Genomic DNA, 11,205 nt, shown 5'->3' with positions numbered 1-11,205 from the left:
GACTACACAGCATTTAACTGATTGGAGATTTGCCACTGAAAGAAAAAAGTATATTGTGCAAACCTTAATAGTCTTAATCAGTATCTGAGAAGCTCCACCCAACGGACTAATAGAATTATATCATTCATTTTATTGTCTAGAACAGCAGCAATTTCTTTACCATTGACAAACTCATTAAATGTGGCCTTTATAATAAAAATGAATCATTGATTCATGGAACTACTGCCATTTACACAAAATTAAGTTTAAGCAACAATAAATACATAATCAACTGACACCATTAACAATAATTTAAATACATAATCAACTGACACCATTTACAATCATTAAATCATTAAATTAAACAATGCAATTGCCGTCATCCAAAGAAATGCAATTTTGTTTTGAAACAGGACAAGTCTTACGTATTAAAATAAATAAATAAAAAACAGTGCAAACTTGTGAAACTTCTGAGAGTTGAAAACATGCAACTGATTAATCCAGTCCATTCTGAGCATCATTCAGTAGACAAATTACCAAATTGATAAATGAAGCAGAGTCAGAAGAACTCATCATTTATCACTTTGAGTTGACATGGGCTTTGAATACATGCAACGGTCAGACAAAGCACATGAACACTGTTTAACGTAGCGGTATACATTAATCTTACTTACAGAACAAAGAACAACAAAGACATCAGCATGTTTATTTACAAGGTTTATTGCATAGAAAATAACAGCAAAGTTATTATTTATTTAGCTATTTGGCAACAGATTTTGCTCAAGACTGCTGATCAAACTCAATAACCGAATCATACAGTGCATGTAAAAAAAAAAAAGAAACTTCTCCCATAGTGCATTGAAAATAAAAGATGAAAAATTCAGATGCGTTTCTATTCAGAAACCTTAAGAAAAATTCCTAATCTGTTCAGTCTTTGATTTGTAAATCTACTGAACTGCAATTTGGTTCAGGTTATGATGAGTTGCTACAGTCATTAAAAATTCCTTTCAAGCATGTTAGCTTACATAATCCAATTATACAATACACAATGCTGACTCTGAATCATTAAAACTCAAAAAGCACCTTCAGTTAAGCACATTAATAAGAACAGGTCGATAAAACAAAAACGGGACAGGAAAGGTCCTTATATTATAAACCAAGAAAGAACAGGGAAAAGGACATAAATAATAAAAGACACACCATGTTACTACATTGTTAATAATATTAAAAATACAGGCCTTCATTAGTTTAAAAACTCTTCATTTAAAAACTTACCTAATTGTGTTGTAAACACTTAACATTTTAATTCTTATTTCAGTACAACTTAGAGAGAAACAACCTAAGAGGCAAAAAGCAGTTGAGCAAAGATTATATTTTAAAGATGCAGATAATCCTCAAATGATCTTGATTTTGGTCATTACTAAAGGCTGTTTTTGTAGTTCCCACAAAAATATATATATATATTGCAACTATTTAATGTCTTTGAAATAAATAACCAACACAGAAAATGAGGAGAAACAAAACACACAAAAAAACAAATATTTCAGAGCTTAACTGTAAGAGTAAACATATTAAAATACTTTATGAAAATCCCAGGCAATCGTTTAAATCATTGGTTCGGCCAGTCCTGTGATCCCATCCATAAGGCCGCCACACAAGAAACGAAATTCTCACATTTGATATTAGCTTAATTACAAATTATGAGAGTATGAGATGAAAGAATGTGACTGGTAAATGTCAGTTTTACTCAAGTTGTCCCTTAAAGACTAGTCTGTGGAGGTCTTTATGTTTAACACACCATAGGTTGAAAGAAGGCTTGGTAAATACCAGAAGTCTGTCAATAACAGACCACATTTGACTTGTCTGAATGAGAATTAAGGTGTAAACAACCCAACGATGTATTGTGAACCGAATAAACCTTAATTTAAGTAATTATTATTGGGAATCTTGCCTCCTCATGCTGTTTAATATTCTGTCACTGGAATACAAGAACTATCGTTCCACGGTGCTACAGAACCCCCACAGTCATTTTAAACTAGCCACATACTGTATCGTGCAAGTAAAATTAGAGGATATAAAACGGACATGATGGACAGAATCGGTCTAGTATATCCAGACACTATCCAAATACAAAAAGCAGTTATAAACACATAAAATGCCAAGGCTGAGCCATACAAAGAAAACCAATGACACAACTCCCTGAACTGCATCAGATCACAAATAAGAATCACTCATCTCTTTAACACACAGACATACAGACAGAAATTCAGTTTCGAATACTGAACGCTTTAGTCTTCTTTAGGCCCATCAGCAGAGGTGGTTTGATCTTTGGTTTATCTGCGAAAAGCTGGGCCTCGCTCTCTGTGGTGGGGAATCGCCGCAAGTAGATATCAGGATACTCTTTCTGAAACTGTTGGAACAAAATTAGCCTTAGACTTTTGCAACATTAAAGAATACAGACATATTGAGAACACAATCACCATAGAAAACACGTTTTGAACGTTACCAGTTTGAGTTTCTTCTTCTTCTCCTTAACAGACATGGCTTTGTCCTTAATTAGACTCTCTAGTAGTTCTGCAATTGCTGCTTGAGACACAGACAGCTTCTGCTCCTCAAACTCCTGAGCGCTGATCTGTCTGCAGAACGAGTAGGCTGGCATGCCAAGATCAGGAACCATACCAGAGTGTCTTGGCTATGAAGATTAACAGGACATGAAACAAAAGTGGTATTTTTGTTTATATTTTTACAAGCCTTAGCATTACTAGCTGTAATTATGTTCTATGATCATACATCTATACGTATAGTACAGCTATGAACATGTAATAAGACAAGTTAGAGGATTAAAATCTCAACTAGTATTAAATAAAGGACTGTTTTACACCAATAATTTTTTTTTTAATCTTAATTTTCCCCTGTTTGTTATTTACACTCGTTTTAGTAGTATAAAACACCAGTATGTTGGATCTGAAATAGAATTGATTGTGGTTAAACTGTAGAAAGCAACAGAAATATATAAATATTTCATAACATCCTGCTTTCAACTGAAGGAGTATACAGACAAAAGACTAATAAATTAATTATTTAAATTGGTTTGCAAAAGTATTCATACCGCTTAAACCTTTTCACATTGTCACCTTGCAACCACAAACTTAAAATGTATTTTATTGAGATTTTAATTGATAGATCAACATACAACATCTCAGTCTCTAGTGGTGCAAAACTGGTAGAGACATACCTACATACGTAGCTGTAAGTGGTAAAAGGTGGCACTACTATGTATTTATATAGGGGTGAGAGATTCTATCAACAACAAATTGTACTTTTATTAAGTTTTCAACATTGAGAGATTCTGCAAATAGTGTTTTCCCTAGGTTTCTTAACTGACTCAAAATCGCCATTCCCCTTTAGACTGATAACGTTGTTGAAGGGAGTTGATGGTCATCAGTCTCTGCAGATAGTCAACATTGTTTATAAGTAGGGGTGGGCAATATCATATTGAATACAATATATCGCAACACAGAAATATCATGATATTAAAAATCCATATCATGATAATAGAGATGTTCTGTCTTAAAAGTAGTCTATTATTTACTGTGAAGCTTTAAGTGTATTTATTGTATAATTGTTTTAGTTTAGTTTAGTTTTAGTTTTTGCTGCATTATATTATTTTATGCTATATTATTTATTTTGCCACATTATGATTATACTGTTATACTCTTATACTATATTCCAGAAATGAATTAATAATTTTTCTGTTTTCCTATATCTCCAAGTATATCGTTATTGCAAAACTACCCTGAAATATTGAGATATTATTTTAGAGCCATATCGCCCACCCCTATTTATGAGTCATTTAAATGATAATTTGAAATCCCAATCAGGGTGACGACCATCTGATGACCATCAACCCTCACTGTTGACACAACCCACATACTCTTCCCTAAACCCCTACCCTTTCCCCCCCTGCTGTGTTCAGAGCAGATTTTACTGTATGTAAAGTCCTAAGTTACTAAGTCAGTAACAGACAGACAGGTCAGATGGACTAGTCAGACATACAGAGAGGGAGCAACGACCAACTAAGCCTGTGCCCGTGTAGATTTTCTGTCTGCACAAGAATAAACTCAAGTCATCTCTCAAGCTGTCTCCTGACTCACTTCACTGTCACACTTCTCAAATTTTATTTAAATAAAATTTCAAAAACCATGTATCATTTTAATTCCACTTCACAATGAAGTGCTACTTTGTGTTTGTATATCACTTAGGTTTAAGGGTGACAAACTAAAAAGGTTCAAGGGGTATGAATACTTTTGCAAGCCACTGTAACATATTGTATTTCTGTACCATAAAATTTAACTGACCAATATTTTGTTAACCCTTGTGGTCACTAACAAAAATGTCTTGAAAATATAAAACAAAAATATGTTTACCCCACATTATCCGGCAACTTCAGAAGCATATGATTTTTGATTTAATCTCTTCTTCAAGAGTAAAGGATTCATTTAGCATTCATATGAGACAATCTATTTAAACTAATGCTGCACCAAATGTTACTGTACCAGGCTAAGCTAAGTTTTAATATGTTTCTGCTATATGAAGAATGATGGTGAAGGGTCTGTCATGTTACCTGGGATCTGAGGTAGGAAATATGGTCCTCAACAGCATTGCGCAGGTAAAGAGGGACCTGGAGGATTTCCTGATGATGATCCATAAGGAAGGACAGCAACCTGGTGGCCAGCAGCTCATCCAAATCCACCTCCTCCTCACAGCTCAACACACAGCGCGAGAAGGTTTGCACTAACTTCACATACAGAAAAATTATAGATTTATTAGGGCTACATAATAGTGTACATTCCTTTGTCAGTTACTTGTTTAGGAAAGTTATGAATTCAGACACCACCAAAGCTTGTGTGAGGTGTTGTATTGTAAGTTAAGTCAAACACTGGCCATCATAATCATGGCAAGGCAATGTGGAGCTTGGGAGATGGAGCGAGGTCTGACAGTCTAACACATACCGGGAGTAAAATTACAAAAGTCTTACCACTCACAGGGGACAGCAGAGTGCAGTGAACGGTAATGACAGTGACTGTTCGCATCTAGCCAGACATCACCAAACATCACACATTAACAATAAAAGGTCAGTGCAATGATCTTTAACTTCCATGGGAAGTCACATTATACTACTTTCTGTCTCTGGCATTTGGATAAGGGAAGTGGTATTAGTATTTTAAGCACCACTTCATTAAATCTGTTAATCATAAATCAATCAGAATGCACGTTCAACAGAAGAAAGCAGAACTTCAATTGTACTACTGTGTTCCTCACCAGTGTGCGAGTCCCAATGGCGTCATGTAGACGAGGCATGTCCACATTCTGGCTCATGCGCGAGATCATGCGAAGGAGCAGCTGCAACTTGCGGCGAGACACAGGAGGGAGAAGAAGTGTGCAGAGCTGCAGAGCCTCAATAGCAAGACGCTCCAATGCAGGCTGCAGCAACCCTGTGAAAGCCGGAAGTCAAAAACAATAGAACTAAATTAAATGCAGTAAAGAGGAGAATTTTTAGAATGTATCAAAGTACAGGCCACAACTCCTTGACAGTAGGAGTTGGAATCTTAGGGGATCTTGAGAAATATGTTGCCCATGATAACGATATCACAATACTTTGATTCTGCCATACTCAATATATCAAAAGGCAATTCTCTACAATAAATCACATCTGTGTTACTGAAGAGGATTGGTGGTCGAGTCGTAGGGAGTTTACAGCATTTGTTTTTAAAAAAAATATTAATATTTGACGGCACATATTAATACGATATTAACAAAGCAATACAAATTATTGCAATATATTGTCCCGTCCCTACTTGGCAGTGAAATTAAGTAAATCTGGCTATTGTTCTTTACACTGTGCCGATTTTTATAACGAGTAAGAGTGCTGTACTACCACAATTCTGAGTGTAAAGAAGTAAAATTTTAGTTGAGTTTCCCTAAGATTTTCAAGTATAACTTCTGTATAGTAATACTTATTTATCACCATGTTTTTGCCAATACAGCGCCCTACTGTCAATGTTACAAGGAAATAAGGCCCAAAAGCTACTTCACCACTACACAACAGCTTGGCATAAGGATAATTATTAGCCTTTTCAACATGAGCTAATGTTGCATAATTCTAATTAAATTATTAGAGAAATGTAAAGTAAGGATGCACTGATGTGGGAATTCTGGGCCGGTGCAGATATTATACAGGTACACATTTATAACTTAGAGAGACGAAACACCCGTGTAGAACTTTATAACTAATACAACTAAATTAAAAACAAATGGATTTTGAAGTAGCGTGGTCAGTGTCAGCCAATTGTTGTAGAGCGGCCAGCATCGCTTGGTCCTTTTTTGGCATACAATAAAAAAGTACAGTATCGTTTTGAAATGTCAGCCATATTGGCCAATGAAGAAAAAAAAAAGCAATCATCAGCTGATACAGATATAATTCCAATATCATTGTGCATCCCTACAATAATTTTGTTCTTGTATGCATGCTACACACTGCACCTATCAATAGATAATGACTTAACTGAACAAAAAAGTGCCAACACACACATAGCGCAACCACAACAAACCCTTGTCCATACATTAAAGAAATGTATGTTGTCTTAGACGACTGGTTGGACCACACTGTTTACAAAGCCACTGACATGAAGACAAAATGCTTGAAAATCATAGAAAAGTCTAATTTTTAAACCTGACAAAATCCAAAGGACATGACGGTGTTAAAATGTTAAATGCATGCATGCTAAACAAAATGTTAGATATGTGCAACACAAACAGCCACACACCCAAAACACATAAAACAACAAACACACTTGTAAAACACACATATATAGTGCTGTGGACAGATGCATGCAGGCCTTACTTTGGTCAGGACTCAAACGGCGTGCAACAGAGGACACTGAGGGGTGAGAGTGCACAGGCTTGCACAAATCCAGTGAGCTGTAACAACGTCTGCTAATGGTCGGCCCTGTGCTAACGTCCAAGCAGCTTCCATGCAAACGGACCATGCTGTGACCTCTAAGGCCAACGGTGGAGGAGGACAAGTCTGGTCTCATAGTAATTTCTGCTACAGGAGCATTGATGCTAAAGCAGCTCGCTGACATTTCTTTGTGCTCCAGTAGGTCGAGGCAGTTTCCGACACTCCTGGGACGAGGTCTGGATGACTTCTGGTTCTGGTTGGTTGGTTGATGCTCGGAGAAGAGATTGAAGCTTGATCTGCTTCTGGTTTGTGATTGATTGTCATCTAAATTAGCCTCACCTGAGGGGGTTTTACTGGACAGAACAGTCATGGAGGAAAATGTCTTGCTTTCAGGTTTAACATCAGTGTTTGTTAGAGAACTGTCTTGGGGGTGGGACCCTTCACTGCTGACAGTTCTGCAGGATGCAAGACTTTCCACAGACTTGAAGATCTCAGGTTTTGAACATGAATCAGCAGATTCATCCAGGATTCTCTCCAGAGAGCAGCTCCTGGGCCGAAGCCTGTTAAACGGAGCTGCAGTGGAGTGTGTTCTTGAAGCTGCAGCCTGGCTCTTTACTTTAGAAGTGAACACTTCTTTCATCGGGGAATCAGTCTCATCAAAGGACTCCTTTCTTATCAAGCTCAGCAAGAGGCATTCGGTAGATCTGAACAGGTTAGCAGTGTTCAGGTGAGGAGCTTTGGGTGGTTGAGGACAGCTCAGTTCCTCCAGGTTCTTACGCTTTCCACGCTGAGTTCTGGGAGCTGGGACATAGCCACACAAAACTAGCAAAAGACCAGACAAAACAACATGAACAACAGACAAGCAAAAGGAGAGAAGGAGAGGGAGCATTTGGAGAGACAGGGGACATATACAGGTTAGTATTTCCACAGCAAAAAGGCAACACAACAGGAGGAAACTGTTAATCTTGTATAATTTTATCATGTTGTTTGTGGATCAACTAAAATACCAAACTGTATTTCATCCCTCTAGATCTAAATATCCTTTAGCATTACATATCATGGTAACACCTTATCAATTAGTGCCTTTAATAAGGCTTAATTTAATTTAGAGAGATGAAACTCTGAAAGAAGTATTGCTCTTGGTGAGTATGAAGCAACATATAAAAAGGTAGCACCCCTTCACTCCTCATTGGCCACAAGTTAGAGGTATCAGTAAAACAGTACCTATGGAATTAAGTACAAGTACAGACAACTGGTCAGATGCTGTATTGATATTGGTAGTCAACATAACAAAATGAAGGAAAAATAAGAGAAAAAGAAAATTCACACATACCCAGGACGTTAACAAACAACTCATAGAACTGAAAGGTGAGCAGAGGCTCAGGGAGACTGTAGAAGTAGTCCGACACAAACTTAAAGACATCCCTTTCGAAGCCTGGGTAAGAGGGCTGATTCGAGTCATACTTCGGCCCTTAGGTATTGGAGGGGGAAAAAAGGCAGAAAATTAAAAACTACAGCATTAATTTAACTGAATGATGTTTTCGAATGTGTATTTTGAATGCAAAAAGATAATGAAAAATGGTCAGTTTTAAATAGTATCGTTTTAGGGGTAACACTTTTTTTGCATCAATTCAATGTAAATAACAAAATACCACTGCTGAATAAAGTAACAAACTAAAATGAAGTTCAGTATACGAAACCTGATGGGCAGATCATTCCTATTAAATGTAGAAATTACTTAATATACAGTACAACACTCCTACAGTGTTATATTTACACTTACAGTTTGCAAGACATTTCATGGCTGACAAAACCCAGTGTGGCAGATCGTCTATGGGAATAAAATAGGCAGAAATAAGATAATAAGCCAGAGCACAAACTCATACAGATCAAAATTAGATGTAACACACATAATCCCACCCGTTTTATCCTCTAGGGTAACAACTCCATGCTTGTTGACTTTGGTCATGTTATACACAATGAAGCGAGGATTGACTTGGGCTGGATTCAAAACTTCTTCCAGTGATGGCAAACCCAATAACTTCTGTAAACTGGTATTAAAAAAAAACACAATGAAATAAATGCTTTACATCTGACACAATGTGTTATTTCCCATTGAAAATAACATTTCTTTTTGCTTTAATGTCTCAATAAAAGGACTATGGAACTTACTGTGTTAAGGTCACACTTCTCCAAATCTCCTGAATGTCATCATCTGTGATATCTCTACAGTTTTCAGTCTCCTCTGTGTGTTGGCCACTGGATGAATCTTCTGCCACTGGAGCAATATTTTCCTATAAAAAATTCAGATACAAGGTAACATTAGACAGTTCTAATGTATTCTCTATTGGAAGTTAGTAAAAATCTGTGTTTAAACTTACTTGAATTTCTTTGTCAAACTTCTTGGAACCCCTTAATTTGAAAAAACCTTCTCTGTCCTTCAAAGAAAAACTCTTCTTCCTTACACCTTCTGGACCACCAGGGATTGGCTTCAGTGGGGATGTGGATGGAAACCTGTCAAGTATTCTGCTTTGAGAACATTCCAACTTCTTTGCATTTTTTCAGAACAAAGTGCAAGATGTGAAAACATACTCCACTCTACAGTTAGCTGGCAACCTACCTGTAGAGTTGGCTGTTGTCCTCCAAGTCCTCCAAACCCCATCTGCCTTTCACATCTTCAATAACATGGTTTTTGAAAAACTTCTTTAAGAGCTGAACAGTCTGCTGCCTAGTGACCTCTTGTCCAAAATTGCTGTTGTTTCTTAAAAGTTCATGTAACCAGTCAACAGCTGCAGTCGCAGTGAAGCAGTTTGTGTAAACTTTAAAGTGCTGCCGATGCTTTTTCAGAGGCATACCTGCCCGGAAAAGCTTAGTTACTTCATTCCACTGCAAAAAAAAAAAGGTTGACAAAGTTAGAGTGGTGAAATATGACAATATTTTTAGGACTGCAACGATAAGTCAATATAATGACAATGTTGACTATTTAAACTTGTCAACAAATTTCATTCATGGTTAATTTGTAACAGAAACACAATGGAAGATTGGTAATGTGCTTTTTTATTTTTGGTTTGTTTTAGCTGTCTTTTAACCTTCCTTTTATAGTTTATTTTATTAACTTTTTTATTGTTTTGTTATTGCTTATTATGTTACTCCATTATGTTCTTAGTTTTTTATATATATATAATTTATTCATGTGTAGTTGCATTCTTATACGTTTTTATTACCTTTGGATCAGAATCACTATATTTCGCCAAGAATGTTACACATACAATGAATTTGGCTTGGTGAGAAAGCAACAGCTACACAGACTACTGACAAACATTACACTACAAACGAAGATATTATAAACAATAAATAGAATAAAAATATAGTTAAAAGAATGAAGAGTACTGAAAAGCATTAGGAGCTAAGAGATAATTAAAATATACACTGTATACATATACATAAAATGTGTAAAAATATGCTGAGGTAGGTTTATAAATTTGCAGATTATGCTAACATTAGAGAAGAATATCTGTACAGTTGTGCAAATAAGTATAGTGAAAGGGAGCAAAAAGCTTTATTTGTGTCTTTAGTTGATTAGGTCTTGCTAAAAAGCTGGATGTTTTTATTTATTTATTCATTTTCGTTAAAAATCCCCTCCCTGTGTATTGGCTCGGCTACATGTAAGTTACATGAGTGCCACACTCAAAATATTCAGAGTTTAAATAAAGGTTAATTGAACTAGCACCAGTTTAAAGTAAGTTACACTGTACTGAAGGCAAATTTACCTAGCTACAATAAAACTAGCATAGCTAACGCTAGTTATATTTGAAGATTAAATTTCACTTGAGGTTTTGCGATATGATACAGACTCAATAGTCACATAATAATCATATTTATGCAAATAAATAACAAAGCACTTAGCTAGTTAGCTTAACCCAACCTAGCTAGGCTAAAGCTAACTAGCTAGCTAGCAAACTAGCAGCTCTTACCAGTTTAGTGGCCCTGTAGGGGCCAGGTGTGATGATACGCGAGTCCATTGAGACCAAGCCACGGACACCAGAGTCAAATCGTGCTTCTTAACGATACATCCGATCAGAATCTGCCTTCTATTACTGTAAACTTCCATATAACATCTTCACCAAGCTCACAACCACAAAAAACTAACACGCTAACAACTTAATTCATAACAACAAAGCTGCCATTTCTTCGCTTCACAGCGACACCTCGGATGTTTTCACCACTAGACCCGTTTGAAATATGTGGTCGCCTGCAGGAGCGCT

General features: G+C 36.4%; 1 protein-coding gene across 2 annotated transcripts; it reads right to left on the bottom strand.

Moving 5' to 3' along the window:
• Nucleotides 1-683: 683 nt before the first annotated feature.
• Nucleotides 684-11,205, bottom strand: depdc1a (DEP domain containing 1a). 2 transcript variants are annotated; one of them, XM_049485512.1, is made up of 12 exons: nt 10,915-11,205; nt 9,561-9,826; nt 9,322-9,454; nt 9,113-9,234; nt 8,861-8,991; nt 8,724-8,771; nt 8,274-8,411; nt 6,884-7,762; nt 5,302-5,474; nt 4,604-4,777; nt 2,486-2,671; nt 684-2,389 (listed from the first exon to the last, which is right to left on the bottom strand). In XM_049485512.1, the coding sequence occupies exons 1-12, from the start codon at nt 10,960-10,962 to the stop codon at nt 2,246-2,248; spliced, it is 2,442 nt and encodes an 813-aa protein (XP_049341469.1). In that variant the 5' UTR covers nt 10,963-11,205; the 3' UTR covers nt 684-2,245. The 2 variants fall into 2 exon arrangements, with proteins under 2 accessions (XP_049341469.1, XP_049341470.1); XM_049485513.1 differs by lacking the exon at nt 6,884-7,762 and having other exon boundaries at nt 10,915-11,204.

This window comes from Astyanax mexicanus, chromosome 12 (genome assembly GCF_023375975.1).
Source record: "Astyanax mexicanus isolate ESR-SI-001 chromosome 12, AstMex3_surface, whole genome shotgun sequence".
Classification (NCBI taxonomy): domain Eukaryota; kingdom Metazoa; phylum Chordata; class Actinopteri; order Characiformes; family Acestrorhamphidae; genus Astyanax; species Astyanax mexicanus.
The sequence above is the reverse complement of the archived record's forward strand: the minus strand, read 5'-3'. Positions and strand labels throughout refer to the sequence as shown.